Source organism: Solanum lycopersicum, chromosome 3, assembly GCF_036512215.1.
Source record: "Solanum lycopersicum chromosome 3, SLM_r2.1".
NCBI classification, from domain to species: domain Eukaryota; kingdom Viridiplantae; phylum Streptophyta; class Magnoliopsida; order Solanales; family Solanaceae; genus Solanum; species Solanum lycopersicum.
The window spans coordinates 37,275,491-37,295,753 of record NC_090802.1 but is presented as its reverse complement, the minus strand read 5'-3'; the positions used below and the strand labels follow the sequence as shown (position 1 = coordinate 37,295,753).

The following is a 20,263-nucleotide window of genomic DNA, read 5'->3' as shown; positions in this document are numbered from 1 at the left end:
CAAGACTATTTGTTAGACATCAAAACTATAACTCTTTCTTATCCACCAAAACTACAAACTTCATGTTTTCTCATTCACCAAACTACAAACTTCATATTTTCTCATTCCCCAACAATTTCCCCCTTTTAGATGATGACAAACTATGCATATGTTTATCAACATTATATAATTTCCCCCTTTTGGCATCATTGAAAATCAATAACCAATGAACCCGAATAACATTCAATGAGTGTAATATCATTTTTAACTCATAGCCACTTGGGCAACACTTTCAAGTGCACTTCTTCTAACAAAACGGTTAGTTAATCTGAGGATATTAGTCATCTCAAACTCATACACAATTAATATCTTCAATGAGAAACGAAATAAACAAATATGTACTAGTTTATGCCCTTAATAAAAAACATATGATATCATGAGTATGAGATAGACATAAGCACATTAAAGAGTCAAAGAGTCTAAAATTTGAGGATGAGGATTGGGACAAAGATTACTAAAGTGAGGAAGAAAGGGATGTTAACTGCCATTGATAAAAAAAATTCAGTATGCTCATTGTGCACCAGCTCCATCGTTCTGATCATCTTTCTTAGAATGTTAAATTTCATCAAGAGAAACATGAGGTACATCATCAATTTTTCATTCCTCAATGAATTTTTTTATTAGCCTTTTTCTTGATGACAACTTTGAAGGAGTACCAACTACCAGTAAGAGATTCATCACATTTGGTGCACAAAGAGATGTGTTTATCAATAATGAAAGCAAGCAGCAATTTATTTCTGTGAGAATTGTTCCCCCTGAGAGATAGACATGTTATACACTTGGAATGCATGAAATATCAATTTTGAATTTGTGAACCTGGTTCAGATGTGGGTGGTAAAGAATGATTTCGCCTAAATTAAAGCATGAGTGACTTCAATACTGAGATTTTCATCATTAGAGCAGTTTGACATTGAACGATGCTTATTGTCAAAGAGGGTTCTTGGTGATCTTTAAGAAAGTTGAATTTTTAATGTTCGACCAGGTTCATTAGTGCTTATGTTTGACCCAAACACAAGAAATTAATGCATTGAAAAAGGATGGTACATACCTGAGTATTACAGAGAGACAAGGTTCCCCCTTTTTTCTGTGTGTGTTTCTCCATGATTTACTTAATGTTGTTAGAAAAGAGTAGAGATAACATCCGTAGACTTTCTAAACCTTGTTAGAGATGTGATTTTAGTGTGTACCTGTTACAGTACGAGGTTGAGTTAACAGATATTCATTGTATAATTACTCAAGCGTAAGATTATTCGTTTATTAGTCAATTATTAAAGGATATGATGATAACGCATCAACTTTTTTCGATAAGACCATGCTTTGACTGATTTTTCTCAAGTTCTTCATATTCAAGGCATTCACGAGAATGTTGCATCATCATATTCTCCCAGATCAAATGAATCTCAAGCTAATTCACAAAGAACCAACCCTTGTAAATTTTCAATATCTTTCAATGAATAACAAGGACCATGTTCACACAACGAAGTTCCCCCTAAAGGTATACCATACTCATACTGTCCCGGTTGCTCTATTATTCACCCAATCTCCAGAACTATAAATTAGTAGTAATTCATGTTGCAAGTGCATCCATGATTATAAGATGTGAACCTGGTTCATATGCAGTGTTCCCTAAATTTTCATCATCAAAGATGTTTGATATCATGTCACTTTCTTCAAATTCTTCTTTATCTTGTCTTTCTCATTTTTTTCATCCTTTTCATGGAATAAACTGCCTATTTCAAAATCAAAGAGAGAGAGGAAATTTTCTACCATTTTTAGCACCTGTTTGGAGCATGGCACTATTTATGTACCAAGTTGGCCTTTTCCCTCTCACCTTCACCTGAAACTCTAGTCAAAGATTAGTCTTGGGAATACAGATTAGCTTGGGCCCCTATATGAGAGTAAAAGGATGAATAATATTTCTTCTATCCCATAAAGAAAAATAAGAAAACCTTTTATTTGGAGCATTTTTATTTGGAACCACGTTCTTAGACGTATCAATCTTTTCCTTTTTCGTGAACTTAACATTTTTTTTAAAATGCTTTAAATAGAACTTTACATTGATTCTTTAAATGACCTGAGTTTCCACAATGAGTGCATATACTTTTAAACATGTGAATAGTGTGTGACACAAGATTATTCAGTTTTTTTAAAACCTATCCCACTTCGACTAGTGGTTTGCCTTTCTTCTAGAGCTAATTGAAGTTCACTAGCAGAATTTTTGTCCTTGTGACTTAACTCTGAGATTTTGATCTATTCTTTTAATTTATTTTGAAGAAAGTGATTGTGTTTCTCAAGATTGTCATTGACATCTCTTAAAGATGCATTGTTTTCCATCATTTGTTCTCTTTTAGAATTGATTGACTGATATGCATCTATAAGAGTACTCAATAAGGACTCTAGTTCCTTTTTAGAATATGATTCAATATTTACTTTGATGTGAAGAAAACTTACATTGCTTTGTTTGTTATCTTCTTCATCATCTTCAGAATCTGTTTCAGCAATGAGTGCAAGAAAATCATATCTATTCGATTGTTCTATTGCAAGTAGTGACTGATTTTCGAACCTTCCATCCTCAAATTCTTCTTCTGATAAATCTCCCATAGCGGCAAAGGCTTTTTTCTTTGAAAGATCCGCTTCTTTATTGGTCATTCTTCTGTTTGTGGGAATGTACTTATCATTCTTGATTTCTTTCTCTTTTTCCAAATTATTCCTCTTTTTCTCTAGAGCTTTTAATGGACAAAACTTGACAAAGTGATCCAAACTTCCACACTTGTGACATACTTGATCTATTGGATTCTCAATGATTTTTTTAGAGTTTCTTCCGTGGAATACTTGTCCCTTTTTTAACATTCTTGACAACCTTTTGGTCATTAACGCAATGTTTTTGTCCTCAAAATATTCTGGTGTTGTGCCTTTAACAAGAAGGTTCTTCTCTTTTCTTTTGCCTCCAATTTCCTTTTCATGTTTTTTCTTGAGTTCATAGGGCATGAGGTTTCAAATGAATTCATCCATCGATAACTTATATAGATCACGGGCTTCAGTAATGGCTTCTACTTTGCTTTCCTATATTCTGGAAGAACACTCAAAAGTTTTCTTATTGCCTTACCATTGGGAATTATTTCACCTAGTGAGTATATTTCATTAATGATAGCAATGAACCTGGTGTGCATCTCTTAGATTGTTTCACTTTCTGCCATTCCAAACAGTTCGTATTGTCTGTTCAAGTCATAAATTTTAGACTTCTTTACCTGAGTTGTTCCTTCATGAGAAGTTTGCAGTATTTTCCATATTGATTTTGCATCTTGACATGATGATATTCGATTGTATTCATCTGGACCTATTCCGCATATCAAGATCTTTTTTGCTTTAGCATTGTTCTGAATTGCAAGTTTATCTGCAGCATTCCATTCTTTCCTATCTTTTGGTACTTGAGTGGTTCCATCAATTCCATTCTTCATGGGTATGGTTGGACCGTCAAACATGACTACCCATAGGTCTGGATTTTCTCCTAGTAAATGATCCATCATGCAATTCTTCCACCATCCATAATACTTTCCATTAAACAGCGATGGTCGAGTTTGAGAAGCTCTTTCTTGTGGTGTAGGTGGTGCAGCCATTGATCCTTTTCAAGATGTTAGTCTTTTAATGAAATGATACGCTCTAATACCAATTGAAGAAACCTTATCCCTAGAACAAGAATCAGGTTCTTGTAATGTTGTCGTAATACAAAAAAAACAATGATTTATCGTGGAAATCTTCTTAACTTAAGGAAGGGAAAAATCATACCAAAGTTTTATATTAATTCAAGATTTAAAACACAGTTAATCAATGAATCTAACTCTAAACTTTTACCCTTTCGATTAACTATAATCGAAAACTCTCCACTCAACAAGAATACAAACTTGCTTCTTGTTTACAAAAGCTCTAAACTCTTCTTAACCCTAACCACCCATGAAGTCAAACCTTCTTGTTTACAATTCTCATAACCTCTCTCCCAAGAAGTCAAACCCACTTCTTGTTACAATTCTCTCAAGACTCAACTCCCAAGAAGTCGAACCCATTTCTTGTTACAAATCTAGGAATTATTATTACTCAATAATAAATCTAGAACAAATCAACAAAGACAAATAACCCTAGACTTTAATTGATCAGACTTTAATATCTAATAGTTCTAAGTGAAACAAGTTTCGTGAACCTGGTCCTTATGTTGCTGTGATGAAGGTGAACCTAGTCCTTGCGTTTCTTGGACGATGGCCTGAATTTTTTCTCCAGAAAATACTGCTCTCAAAATTATATATTTTGTGAATATGCAATACCTATCGTTCTGGCTTTGTTGGACAAATTCTCTTGATTTTTGTGATTGCAAAGATGCTTTTTTCCTTCAACTTTTTGATCCTTTTATAGATTTGATTTGTCTTCAACTTATACAAGGAAAGTTATTACAAATCTTTTTCCTTATTGAACTAGTCTATATTTACTTTTTTCCTTCTTTGACTTGAATTGTAACTTCTTTATTTCTTTCCTTCTTTAACTTGAATTGCTACTTTTTATTTCTTTTCTTCTTTATTTATTTTCATATTTGTTTCCTTCTTTTCCTTCTTTACAATTCTGCACTTTTTCTTCTTTGCCCCAATATTTTTTATTCTTTTCCGCAGTCTCTCATAATTGTACACATACGACACCATGCCTTCACTTTATCAATCATCAAAACTATTTTATTTGTTCTCTCCTACGTCCAAACGGGGGGGGGGGATGTGATGGATTGTACTGAAGAGGTGGTTACAACAGGTGTGTGGTTTTGGAACAGAGGATAAAGAAAAATATTGTTATTTTTTAAAAAACAAAAATAAGTAAAAATATAAAGAAAAATTGATAAGGAAGAAAGGGATAATGTTAAAATATTTGATTTCACGCTCAGTAAGATGTGAATTACATTTTTTATGTCACATCTGCATAAATTGTTTAAATGTTCAGATTCGAAAAGGTAGAGGTATTCAATAGGTATTACTCCTTGTGGAGGTATCTAAGTGAAGTATGCAGATAACTTTAAGAGGTCTCGTATGACATAAGCCAATATAATATTGTAGCATGTAATTTAGTATAGCTAGACAAATGTGGAACAACTATTAGTAATAAAAATATAGGTCATGATGAAATCTACAGTATTTCTCCAATAAGTAAGTCAATCTATCACAATCCAATTTAAACCCTAGGTGTAACATGACTAATAGAACACCGAGAGTCTATATATAAATCACTTGGCATATATCATATGATGCTAGATAATAGAACTAAAGAGTTTAAATGATAGTATTTCATATAAAAGAGTTGCAGCAAAGCGGGAAACCAAAAAATGATCTTAAAATCATCAATTACATTATAAGGAAAGTTATTTAGATTTAAAACAAATATCATATACAAAATCTGAAAATGGAAATCAGTAAAAGCAATAAAAGAACCTTAGCTCTTGCGGATCATGACAACTTACCAAACTTCAAAGGCTCAAACAAATCAACCAGTCATGAATATGAGAAATAGGAGTGTCGAACACTATCAATAAAATAATATAGGCACAAATATGAATTAGTGCATTACATGTACCAACTATGATAGGAATGCACAAGAATTACGTGTAACGACCCGCTAGGTCGTTTTGAGAACTAGGACTACTTTGACTCCTTTTGAAAATTTAAAGGGTATTTTTTTGAACAATTCAAAGAATAAGAGTATTTAGTTGATAAAAAAAATTAGTGAAGAATTAATATAGTTATTAGTTAGTGGGTCATATCCATAATTCATTTAATACCTATAACCACTTAACTATAGGCAAAGGTGGACTAAACTAATTGAATTTTTTTAGGGGTCATAACTAAAGAAGAAAAAAAAGGGAACGTGTTATTCGTATGGAATGAAAGAAGAGCATAGGCGGAAAACCTATCTACGCATTGACGCAGCCGCAAATCAGGTGAGAACTTTAGATTTCCCAAATCCATGGAGTAAGTACTAATTTACTAGGAGTATAAAAAAAGTAGGCATTGTTCTCATAGGAAGTGGGTCTTTTTATATATTGGAGGTGGGAGAAAATTGAATTTTCTACTTAAAAATGCTACATGAGTGACCATTCTGATTGATTATTCGATTAGGACTAATAAATAAGTACAGTCTGATTAAATAAAATAAAGTAACCCAAATGGAAATTTGTTGCCGATACAATGTGAAAGTTTGTGGGATATAAATTCTAGGTTATTCTGGATTGTATTGTTAGTAAGCTTGAAAATATATATAAAGGAATAATCTTGAGTTAATAATTAGTTTATAGATGTGTGAGTAGTAAGGATTTGTAATGCACTGCCAATATCATTGTGATGGGTTGGATTGTGAAAAATTAATTTTTGGTTAAGAATAGAAAATTTAATTATTGGTAAAAGGTAACACTATTGCATTAATGGGTTCCTGTGCATTTTGTTTGTTAAGGTTCCATGCTATGGGATTTTGGTTTTAAAGTTTTAATTTTCCAATGCTTATTTCCCTATAGTTGAAGTTTTAATATATTGCAATAGGTAATTAAATATTAGATGTATTTGGATATCATTACATTTACAATGCTTTGGAAATTAAGACTTAATCTTAGTTTTGAAGCTTAGAATATGAGACTTGGCATATTAGTGACACCACGATTTACAAACTTTGATATAGATTTGAGTGCAGAAATAAAAACATACAGTAAAATACGGGTATGTACGGATTTGTTTACTTATAAATATTGCATAATTGATAGATTGGGAACGATTTCAAGCTTACTAAAAGGAATTGCAAAAAAAATCTTGAAGATTCATTGCACGCATTCGCATTCAAGGTATGTTAAGACTTTTAGACTTGTTGAAGGATGTTTTCCTACTTAAAGATGTAAAAAAATTAAAATAGACAAAGGGGTAAGGGCGAAAGATGGGGGTCTCGTATCAATGGTGTGACGGGCATTGGTACGACTACCATTGTTATGAAACGGAAAATTCCTATTATATAATACGGATTATAATTTGAGAATTTCCAAAGCATATGGGCATTAGCTGATATATTATTAACTTGAAATTTTTGTGTGATTGTGTTTTCTTTATAACACCCGTATAACTGTGACAATTGCGGTGGTTACTATTATGTTCATATTGATTGAGTGAGATGCATCATTATCCCCTTATATTGAAATAATATTGTATACATGCATTAACATGAGATTGAGTATGGTTAGATGTTAAGATTGTAATCTGGGCACGTGGAGACCGTCCGTGCGGAAATTTTTTGATATTATGATGGTGCGTTGAGATCGTCCGCACAGACAAGTGGAGATCGTCCGTGTCGAAATATGGACCTCGCGAGTTCCCCATGGGTCATGAACTCTCGATGTATTTCCGAGGAGTATCATGTGTATACAGTTTAGCGAGTACTGGGTATTATGAGACATATCATTACATGGTATCATATTGCATTGCATTCCATCACATCATTCCTTCTTGATGATTATATGTTTCGTTTGGTGTTTGGAAAGTACTTTATGCTGATTTTCCTTTATTGGTAAAACTAAAATAGTAGGTGTATATATATATATATATGCTTGTATAATTTAAGAATGTATTTTCTTACATAAACTCCGGGCACTACTTCTTCGTTGTCGGTCAATGAGACATACTGAGTACACGTGGTTTCGTACTCATACTACACTTGTTGCACTCTTTATGGTGCAGATTACATTCCGAGTAGGAGCACATCTCGAAGAGCAGTTTGAGTCCGAGTTTGGAGTGTCTTGGAGTTGTGGTGAGCTTCTTGGTTGTTCCGTGGCCCACACCTCCCTCTATCTCTTACGTATTCTGTTATTCAGTATTAAGACAGGATATGCCTTATGTTAGATTTGTTATTTTAGTTTCAGACTTGCATCGTATTGTAGAAGCTGTTGTACTTATGACACCAATTCTTGGGTAGTATTTTTTTTCAGTTTTCCGCATTCGTACTTATAAGGAATTCAATATTGAAGATTTGGCTTGTTGTTTTTTTTTTCAGTTTTCCGCATTCGTACTTATAAGGAATTCAATATTGAAGATTTGGCTTGTTTTTTTTTTTTCTCATTAGTTTGTTAAGTTTGTTAAAATATGTTGGTTGACTTACCTATTGGTTGGTAATATAGGTGCCATCACGACTCATGATTTTTGGGTCGTGACAAATTTGGTATCAGAGCCCTAGGTTCATCGATTTCAAGAGTACAAGAGCAATGTCTAGTAGAGTCTTGCGGATTGGTATGTAGACGTCCATACCTATCTTTGAGAGGCTTTAGGAAATTTAGGAAATATTCTATTCTTTTATTCATTATCGTGCATAGTAGACCTTGTAGAAATTCTTATCTTGATATCTCATTCTCTCAGATGGCGAGGAATCGTACATCGGCAAGTGGTGGTCTGGATCCTATTCATGCGCCTGCTTCTGGGAACACTATTCGAGGTAGAGGTAGGGAACGAGCTCGAGGTCGGGGTAGGGGCCGTATTGCAGCACCTGTGGATGGTCAAGTACCAATATCTACCCAGGGTCGTGATAGGACCGTACCTCTTGATGTAGAGGTTATTCATGGGGATGTGCAGGATCGTGTCGAGGTTGATGGGCCAGCTCAGGCTCCACCCAGTACTATTGTCCCCCCAGTGCTTCAAGACACCTTGGCTCGTATGTTAGGAATCCTAGAGGGGATGGCCCAGGCAGGAGCTTTGCCTGTCACTTCTGATGGCTCACGGACCCGTGTTGGAGGTCAAACTTCAGATCCGATAGTTGCTCCAGATTCTGAGACTCCCAGGACTCAGCCAGCTGCCATTGTAGCTCCTCATTTGGATAGTATGGAGTTTCCAGATATGACATCACATTTGGTGAACAGGCCTTCTATGACTATTGATGAGCAAAAGATGTTTGGGAGGTTCAGCCTAATGAATCCTCCTACTTATACTAGTGACTTAGCTGAGGATGCATATGAATTTATAGTTAGTTGTCATGAGAGGTTGCATAATCCTAGATTAGTGGAGTCTCATGGAGTTTACTACACAGCGTTTCAGATGACTGGCTCTGCTAAGCAGTGGTGGAGGGATTATATTAGTAGTAGGCCAGCTGGATCCCGTCCACTATCCTGGACTCAGTTTACTTAGGTATTTCTATCCAAATTTGTTCCACGCAGTGAAAGGGAGCGCAAGAGGGCCGAGTTTGAGGGCTTGCAGCAAAATGGTATGTCAGTTGCAGAGTATGAGGGTAAATTTCCTGCCTTGGCTACGCATGCTTCGATGATACTTCCCACAGAGGCTGAGAGAGTGAAAAGGTTTGTTAAGGGGCTGATTATTTCGATCCGTCTAGGAGTTTCTCAGGTTACTGCTTCTGGTGTTCCATTCTAGAAAGTGGTAGATGTTGCTAAGGAGTTGGAGATGATTTGGCGTGAGGGATTTGAGCAGCGAGAGGGAAAGAGGACTCGTTATTCAGGTAATTATGGTGTTGCTCCACCTAGGAGTCGGGGTTACTTAGGCAGAGGTTATCACCCTCAGTTCAGCAGACCCATTCATGCTGCTATACCACCGTCTGAGGCTGGTTACGCTGGGAATAACTCTTCGAGCTCGGTGCATACTACGCAGGGTTCATCTTCTAGACCTGTATTTCATGGAGGGCATTCTGGTCATTCAGGTTCCCCTCATCAGCCTGCGTCTCGTAGGGTTTTTTTTTGAGTGTGGTGATATGGGACACTTTGTGAGAGACTGCCCTAGGACCAGACGTGGTGGCTTACCTCAGGGTTCTCAGGTTTCGACTTCGAAGGCTGCACAACCTCCAGCTAGGGGTGGTGCACAGAATGGTAGAGGTGGTTCTCATTCAGGTAGAGGTGGTTCTCCTTCTGGTAGAGGTGGTTCTCATTCAGGTAGAGGTGGTTCTCCTTCTGGTCGCGGTGGTGGTCATGGAGTTCCGCAATCTGATGGAGGTCGTTCTCACTGCTATGCTTTTCCAGGTAGGCCAGAGGCTGAGGCTTCAGATGCTGTTATCACAAGTATTATTCCGGTTTGTCATCGATCAGCTACTTTATTATTCAATCCAGGCTCTACTTAGTCTTATGTGTCCACATATTTTTCTCCTTGTCTAGATATATTATGTGAGTCTCTTGATTTGCCGATACGTGTCTCTACTCCTGTCAGGGATTCTGTGGTTGTAGATCGGGTGTATCGATTATGTACTGTTACCTTGATGGGGTATGACACTCATGCAGATTTAAAGGTCTTAGATATGATAGATTTTGATGTGATTCTTGGTATGGATTGGTTATCTTCTTACCACGCAATTTTAAATTGTCATGCAAAGACCATTACTTTAGCTATGCCTGGAATTCCTATAGTAGAATGGAGAGGTTCTCTTAGTCACCCTTCTAAGGGTGTGATATCATTCCTTAAGGCTTGTCAGTTGGTAGAGAGAGGATGTTTGGCTTACTTGGCTCACATTTGAGATACTAGTATTGAGACTCGTATGCTTGATTTTATTCCAGTGGTGAGTGAATTTCCAGAGGTATTCCCGACCGATTTGCCAGGTCTTCAACCAGATCGTGATATTGATTTTTGTATTATTGTGGAACCAGTCACTTGTCCTATTTCCATTCCTCCCTATCGTATGGCACCGGCTGAATTGAAAGAGTTGAAAGAGCAGTTGCAAGATCTGTTGAGCAAAGGTTTTATTAGACCAAGTGTATCTTCTTGGGGTTCTCCAGTCTTATTTATGAAGAAGAAAGATGGATCTATGCGTATGTGTATTGACTATCGGCAGTTGAACAATGTAACCATCAGAAAGAAGTATCCGATACCTCGTATTGATGATTTATTTGATCAGTTATAGGGTGCTTCAATTTTCTCCAAGATTGACTTAAGATCTGGCTATCATCAGCTGAAGGTTACGGCAGAGGATATCCCTGAGATGGCTTTTCGAACACGTTATGGTCATTATGAGTTTTTGGTGATGTCTTTAGGATTGACTAATGCCCTAGCAGCTTTTATGGACTTGATGAATGGAGTGTTCAGACCGTATTTAGATTCCTTTGTTATTGTCTTCATAGATGATATATTGATATACTCACGCACTAAGGAGGAACACGAGCATCATTTGAGGATTGTTCTTGGGATTGTAAAGGAGAAGAAGCTTTATGCAAAGTTCTTAAAGTGTGAGTTTTGGCTTAGTTCGGTACTATTCTTAGGACATGTAGTGTCCAAGGAGGGTATCATGGTGGATCCTAAGAAGATTGAGGCGGTAAGAGATTGGGTCAGACCTGCTTCAGTTATTGAGATTCGGAGTTTCTTGGGCCTTGCAGGTTATTATCGACGGTTTGTTGAGGGTTTCTCATCCATTGCGTCTCCATTAACTAGATTGACACAGAAGGAGGTGACTTTTCAATGGTCTGACGAATGTGAGGTTAGTTTCCAAAAGCTCAAGACTTTATTGACTACTGCTCCGATTTTGACCCTACCCGTGGAGGGAGAGGGTTTTGTCGTATGTTGTGATGCTTCTCGGGTTGGTCTTGGTATTGTGTTGATGCAGAAGGGAAAGGTGATAGCATATGCTTCGAGGCAGTTAAAGGTTCATGAGAAGAACTACCCTATTCATGATTTATAGTTGGCAGCTGTTGTGTTTGCATTAAAGATTTGGAGGCATTATCTTTATGGTGTGCATTGTGAGGTGTTCATGGATCATCGTAGTCTCCAGTATATATTCAATCAGAGGGATCTAAATTTTAGGCAGAGGAGATGGTTGTAGTTGCTCAAAGACTACGATATGACTATTCTTTATCACCCAGGCAAAGCAAATGTTGTAGCAGATGCCTCTAGTCGGAAGGCGGTAAGTATGGGTAGTCTAGCCATGTTATAGTTTGGAGAACGTCCTTTAGCTAGGGAGGTCCAATCCCTGGACAATAGATTTGTGAGACTTGATATTTCAGAATCTGGTAAGGTGTTGGCTTATATGGAGGATAGGTCATCCTTGTTGGAGCAGATTCGGGCTCAACAGTTTGATGATGGTGATTTATGTAAGATTAGGGACAAGGTTTTAAAAGGAGAAGCCAAGGCTACAATTCATGATAGCGAGAGAGTCTTGAGGATTAAGGGTGGTATATGTGTTCCTCGTACAGGTGATTTGACTAGATTGATCATGGAAGAGGCTCATAGTTAGAGGTACTCTATTAATTCGGGGGCTACTAAGATGTAACGTGACTTGAAGCAACACTATTGGTGGTGTCATATGAAGAGGGACATAGTAGATTTTGTATCTCGATGTTTGAATTGTCAGCAAGTGAAGTATGAACATCAAAATCCTGGAGGTATGACTCAGAGGAAGCCCATACCTGAGTGGAAGTGGGAGCGCATTGCTATGGACTTTGTGGTAGGGTTACCACGTACCTTGGGTATGTTTGATGCTATATGGGTCATCGTGGATCGAGGGACTAAGTCTGCACACTTTGTACCAGTTCAGACTACCTATAACTCAGAGAAGTTAGCCAAGATTTTTATTCAAGAGATAGTTCGTTTGCACGTGGTTCCTATATCTATTATTTCAGATCGTGGCACCCAATTTACATCTCATTTCTGGCGGTCTATACAGAAAGAGTTGGGCACTCGGGTGGATCTTAGTACATCCTTTCACCCTCAGACTGATGGTCAGTCTGAGCGGACTATTCAGGTTCTTGAGGACATGTTGTGGGCGTGCGTGATTGAATTTGGTGGTTAGTGGCATCAGTTCTTGCCTTTAGCGGAGTTTGCTTATGATAATAGTTATCACTCGAGCATTGAGATGGCACCATTCGAGGCTCTGTATGGTAGGAGATGTCGATCTCCAATTGGCTGGTTTGATGCATTTGAGGTTAAACCAAGGAGTACAGATTTGTTGAGGGAGTCCTTGGACAAAGTCAAGTTGATCCAAGATAGACTTCTCATGGCTAAGAGTAGGCAAAAGAGTTTTGCAGATCGAATATTCGTGATTTAGAGTTTATGGTTGGAGAGAGGGTTTTATTGAAGGTTTCACCCATGAAGGGTGTGATGAGGTTTGTAAAGAAGGGCAAGTTGAGCCCAAGGTATATTGGTCCTTTCGAGATTGTTGAACGTATTGGTGAGGTGGCATATCAGTAGGCTTTGCCACCTGGTTTGTCAGGTGTCCATCATGTTTTTCATATTTGAATGCTTAAGAAGTATCATCAGGGTGATGATCATGTGATTCAATGGGATTCAGTGTTACTTGATCAGAATTTGACTTTTGAGGAAGAGCCGATCACCATTTTGGATAGGCAAATTCGGAAGCTAAGGTCTAAGGAGATTGCTTCAGTAAAGGTTCAATGGAAGCATCGTCCAGTGGAGAAGGCTACATGGGAGACAGAGTCAGACATGAGAAGTAAATATCCTCATCTTTTTGAGCATTCAGGTTAGCTCTTTTCTTTTTCCGTTCGAGGACGAACGCTTTTTTAAGTGGTAGATGATGTAACGACCCGCTAGGTCGTTTTGAGAACTAGGACTAGTTTGACTCCTTTTGAAAATTTAAAGGGGTATTCTTTTTGAAATATTCGATGAAGAAGAGTATTTAGTTGATAAAAAAAATTAGTGAAGAATTAATATAGTTAATAGTTAGTGGGTCATATCCATAATTCATTTAATACCTATAACAACTTAACTACAGGCAAAAGTGGACTAAACTAATTGAATTTTTTTTATGGGTCATAACTAAAGAAGAAAAAAAAGGGAACGTGTTATTCATATGGAATGAAAGAAGAGCATAGGCGGAAAACCTATCTACGGATTGACGAAGCCGCAAATCAGGTGATAACTTTAGATTTCCCAAATCCATGGTGTACGTACTAATTTACTAGGTGTATAAATAAAGTATGAATTGTTATCATAGGAAGTGGGTCTTTTTATATACTAGAGGTGGGAGAAAATTGAATTTTCTACTTAATAATGCTACATGAGTGACCATTCTGATTGATTATTCGATTAGGACTAATAAATAAGTACAGTCTGATTAAATAAAATAAAGTAACCCAAATGGAAATTTGTTGTCGATACAATGTGAAAGTTTGTGGGATATAAATACTAGGTTATTCTGGACTGGATTGTTAGTAAGATTTAAAATATATATAAAGGAATAATCTTGAGTTAATAATTAGTTTATAGATGTGTCAGTAGTAAGGATTTGTAATGCACTGCCAACATCATTGTGATGGGTTGGATTGTAGAAAACTAATTTTTGGTTAAGAATAGAAAATTTAATTAATGGCAAAAGGTAAGACTATTGCATTAATGAGTTTCTGTGCATTTTGTTTGTTAAGGTTCCAGGCTATGGGATTTTGGTTTTTAAGTTTTAAATTTTCCAATGCTTATAACCCTATAGTTGAAGTTTTAATATATTGCAATAGGTAATTAAATATTAGATGTATTTGGATATCATTACATTGATAATGCTTTGGAAATTAAGACTTAATCTTAGTTTTGAAGCTTAGAATATGAGACTTGGCATATTAGTGACACCAGGATTTACAAACTTTGATATAGATTTGAGTGTAGAAAAAAAAACATATAGTAAAATACGAGTATGTACGAATTTGTTTACTTATAAATATTGCATAATTGATTGATTGGGAACGATTTTAAGATTACTAAAAGGAATTGCAAAAAAAATCTTGAAGATTCGTTGCACGTATTTCCGCATTCAAGGTATGCTAAGACTTTTAGACTTGTTGAAGGATGTTTTCCTAATTAAAGATGTAAAAAAAATGAAAATAGACAAAGGGGTAAGGGCTAAAGATGGGGGTCTCGTATCAATGGTGTGACGGGCATTGGTACTCGTACCGGCGTTATGAAACGGAAAATTTCTACTATATAATGCGGATTGTAATTTGAGAATTTCCAACGCATATGGGCATTAGCTGATATATTATTAACTTGAATTTTTTGTGTGATTGTGTTTTCTTTATTACACCCGTATAATTGTGATAATTGAGGTGGTTATGTATTATGTTGATATTGATTGAGTGAGATGCATCATTATCCCCTTATATTGAAATAATATTGTATAAATGCATTGACATGAGATTGAGTATGGTGAGATGTTAAGATTGTAATTTGGGCACGTGGAGACCGTCCGTGTAGAAATTGTTTGATATTATGATGGTGCGTTGAGATCGTCCGCACAGACACGTGGAGATCGTCTGTGTCGGTATATGGACCTCGCGAGTCCCCCATGGGTCATGAACTCTCGATGTATTTCCGAGGAGTATCATTCGTATACGGTTGAGCGAGTACTGGGTATTATGAGACATATCATTACATGGTATCTTATTGCATTGAATTCCATCACATCATTCATTCTTGATGATTATATGTTTCGTTTGGTGTTTGGAAAGTACTTTATGCTGATTTTTCTTTATTGGTAAAACTAAAATAGTAGGTGTATATATATATATGCTTGTATAATTTAAGAATGTATTTTCTTATATAAACTCCCGTCACTACTTCTTCGTTGTCGGTCAATGAGACATACTGAGTACACGTGGTTTCGTACTCATACTACACTTGTTGCACTCTTTATGGTGCACATTCGATTCAGAGTAGGACACATCTCGAGGAGCAGTTTTAGTCCGAGTTTGGAGTGTCTTGGAGTTGTGGTGAGCTGCTTGGTTGTTCCGTGGCCCACACCTCCCTCTATCTCTTACCTATTCTGTTATTCAGTATTAAGACAGGATATCCCTTATGTTAGATTTGTCATTTTAGTTTCAGACTTGCATCGTATTCTAGAAACTCTTGTACTTATGACACCAATTCTTAGGTAGTATTTTTTTTTCAGTTTTCCGCATTCGTACTTATAAGGAATTCAATATTGAAGATTTGTCTTGTTGCTTTTTTTTCACCCATTAGTTAGTTATGTTTGTTAAAATATGCTGGTAGGCTTACCTATTGGTTGGGAATATAGGTGCCATCACGACTCATGATTTTTGGGTCGTGACATTACGAGATCATGCAAAAAAATTTTTATATGGCATTCAATGACAAAGAGAAATCATAAAATGAAATGTAAAAAAACATATAGCTAAAAGTCTTATAAAACACTTTTGAGATACTTCACAAAGTAACTTTAGTTCATTATTGTGGAAAGTTTACGTTTAACCGAGATAGATCATGTGAGGTATAATATGGAATTAGTGACTATCCAACAAAGATAAGAGATGACTTTACTTTTGAGGGTAAGAAAAAAAATAGTTAGGGGAACAAATAGCTAAGTTCTATATAAGATAAACCTATGATGGGACATAGTTATGGCACATAGGTAATCACCGCTTGTCCTCTGCGTGCTAACAATAAATTTCATGAAACTATCACTAATAATATTTATCTTTATAATCCACGAAAAGACATGATTAAGTACTCAATCCAAGCTAGAGCTCATTTAGAATAGCTTCTCACTCTTGATTCAGCTAGGGTGAGAAAAATCTTTCACCTTATGAATCTTTTTTTGTGAGAAAAATCTTTCACAATCATGTTTGAGTAGTATGTAAAACAACCTTTCACAAGAACAACAACATCGATGCTTCACTCTTCAAAAAAAAACCTTAGATAATATATCTATATATAAAAGGAGAATAATAATGATACATGTCACTACAACAATTTTTTACAATTTTTGATTTTAATTTTTTTTAAATAATCAATAACTATTAAAATAAAATAGGCACATGTCAAAAATTACAACTAGACCCATTTATGTTATGCTACTGTAGTGAAAAACATTTTGAATAAATAAATAAATAATATTAAAATTTAAAAATAAATAATCACTTATAAATAAATTAAATAATTTAGACACATTTTAATAATTAGATTTAGATGCATTTAATATTACGGTAACAAAATTTAATTTTAAATAATCAATAAATTAGACCCGTCAATTTAATTTCACGGTAGTTACACAATGTTTTAAATAAATAAATAAATAATATTATTATTACCTAATTTTAAATTTTAATAATTACTATATATATATATATATATATATATATATATATATATATATATATATATATATATACACACACACGATGGAGTCTTTTTTAAGAAGCATCGTACATATTGAACTAATTCTTTTTATTTAAACAAATAAAAATCTTAAACTTCTTTTCTGAGAATTTATTTCAAACTAAGCATAATTTAAATTTTAAACAGAGAAAAGAAAAATATAATCGTTTTAGGGATAAAAAATCTATGTTTCTATTTACATAAGTTTTAAAAAACAAATCAATTTAGCCTATTGTTATGTAAACTATATTTTCACAAAATATATAGTTAATAATTGCATGTATAAATAATGATCATATAATATAGGAATTTAAAATATATGGCATGTATACATAAAAATGCTATGATTTAGAAATTAAATTTTATTTATATAAATTAAATATTGAATATAAAACAAAATATGTTAATTGTTAGCACAACTAAAATTCTTAAATTTTTGGATCTAAATAATATTATATATTACATCTACTCATCTTTTGTATTATTGTTCAGTGTCATATATAACGTATTAAATGCTTCAATCTATTAATTGATAGATATTATTTATATTTATATATTTATTATATGTAATAGAAGTCCATATAATTTTGGAAACGTGGGTCGTGAGTTATGTAGGAAGGAAAACAAACAAATATTGTTATTTTTGTTTATGATAATTATGATAAAATATTATCAAAGTTGCCTAAATAATTAATTATGAAATTTTAATCTTAAAAAACAAGTAACAAATATTATCTTTATTCTTGTGTCACGATCCAGAGAATCGTGATTATCACCTAGATCAATACTCTGTTGTGAGAACCATTACTATATACTACCTAAACAATTTAGAGCTACTGAAACAGGTTTAAATAACTAAAAGTTGAAGTTCTCATACACTTTCAAACGATCTAACAATGAAACTAAATATTGCGGAAGAAATAACTTAGAACCTGAAAGTTAATGTATCAAATCATTTAACAATTAACCAAAAGTCTAAAGAAAAATGGGTACAACCCAAGATAAATATATGAAATCTAAAGAACTAGTCTAAGTCCAAATGTGGACAAAAACATCGAGAGAACTCAAGATAGCCCGAAAAAATTAACTCACCCTTGAACTAGATCAGCGATCAGTGATCTTCTAAAAGATGTGTAACGACCTGTTTAGTCGTTTTGAGCAGTAGAGTTTATTCTGGTAATATCTGCCTGGGTCGACGGATCCCACGACGGACCGTCATGGGTACGACGGACCGTCGAGGGGGTCTCGTTCCAAAACAATTAGACTCTGGAAATTTGGGTACTGAGATCTACTCTCTTAACTTTGCGACGACATGGCATGACGGACCGTCGTAGGCACGACGGACCGTCACAGAGTCTTTAATGAATTCGACTCTCTGAACTTTGTGACGGAAACAGCAGGACGGACCGTCGCAGGCACGACGGACCATCACGAGTTGCGTCACCTTGACTGGGTCGGATTTCTGCTAAATTTTTAAAGGGGTGTTTTGGACAATTTATGTCAAACTGTATGAAATTAGGGGGTAAGTTTAATAACTTATTTACTTGAGGGTTAAAGGAGATGACCTTAAAATAAATAGTGGGTTACTTTTATCATCTTTTATACTTAATTATATGATAATTATGATAAAACAAAGGGAATTTGAAAGAGGAGAAAATTAAAAAGAAAAGAAGAGAGAACGAGCGAGAGAGAAAGAAGAACGAAGAGAAAGCAAAAAGCATTGGAGAAGTAGATTGCTTGAACACGAATCTTCGGTGGAGGTAGGATATGGTTTATGCTATTTCGTAGTAAACTCTTAATAGCAAATGATATGTATTGGGAAGTATTGTAAAGTCTTCTATATGCTTAATTGTGTGCTTGCATGATATGATTATGTAATTGTAATAGATTGGAAAGATGAGGTTGTGAATCTTAAACCTTTAAATCCACTTTGTTAATGATGCTGTCTTGGCATAAAAGAAGGCTTGATGAACGAAATTAATGAGATTAGGGGATCGGGTGTCACGAACCGACACGTAGTATTAGGGGATCAGAGTGTCACGTTCCGACACTAGGATAGTAGGGAATCGGAGTGTCACGTTCCGACACCAGGATAGTAGGGGATCAGAGTGTCACGTTACGACACCAAGATAGTAGGGGATAGGAGTGTCACGTTCCGACACCAGGATAGTAAGATGAATGAATATTGAGGGGATCAGAGTGTCACGTTCCGACACCAGGATAGTAAAGAGAATGAATCTTGAATTATGCTAATATACTCTGATTTAAAGAACCTATTTCCCAAGTGAGTATGGTGTGGAGGCTTGAGTCCTCATAGATGTGCTTGGTGTTGCGGCCAATGGTTATGGTACTTATTGTTGTCACTTGTTAAGTATTTGGTTGGTTTTATGTTATTATTCGATATATATTGCTTTCTATTTTGAGTTGGCCGATGATACCTACTTTGTATTTGTGCCTTGTACTGACCCCTACTTGTAATTTCTTTCTTTGTTATTTGTGAAGTGCAGCAAACATGCCATCGACTTCAACTCGTCCTCAACTCTAGCGAGTCTTCATCACTTCATATTTAAGGGTGAGCTATTGTTCCTAGCTCGGACAGGATTCTCTCTAATTCATGTCTTGATGTCCTTGAAGTTCTGACATGGACCATCTGTTTACTTATTTTAGCTTCCTAGACACTCTTAGATTTAGTAATTTGAGGATAGAATGTTCTTGTGGTGATGACTTCCAGATTTTTGGAATAATAAGTATTAAATTTTAGAAGTGATTTATTGATTTTGTTAATGAGTTTTAAGTCTTCCGCATTATCTTCTATTTCTTACGGTTGAAATGTTGGGGTTTAGATTGGTTGGTTCGCTCACATAGGAGGGTAAGTGTGGTTGCCACTCGCGGCTCGTTTTGGGTTGTGACAAACTTGGTATTAGAGCATTAGGTTCGTTGGTCTCATCACACAAGAACGAGTCTAGTAGAGTCTTGAGGAACGGTAGGGGGACGCCTTTACTTTTCTTCGAGAGGCTACAAGACTTTAGGAAAATTTCATTCCTTCTTTATTTCGTGCTATTACTTGGATCCAATTGGTATCTAGGTGATACAAATTGGTATCTGACCATCTTCACTCTATTTCGTAGATGGTT

The 20,263-nt window shown here is 35.5% G+C and overlaps 1 protein-coding gene across 1 annotated transcript; it reads right to left on the bottom strand.

The window, feature by feature from the left end:
- Window positions 1-3,212: 3,212 nt before the first annotated feature.
- LOC138347558 (uncharacterized) lies at window positions 3,213-3,656 on the bottom strand. Its single transcript, XM_069295854.1, has one exon. The coding sequence runs from the start codon at window positions 3,654-3,656 to the stop codon at window positions 3,213-3,215; it is 444 nt and encodes a 147-aa protein (XP_069151955.1).
- Window positions 3,657-20,263: the final 16,607 nt, after the last annotated feature.

Bases quoted from the DNA above. Each gene is read 5' to 3' on its own strand.
- LOC138347558 (XM_069295854.1), bottom strand. From the start codon at position 3,656: ATGGCTGCACCACCTACACCACAAGAAAGAGCTTCTCAAACTCGACCA.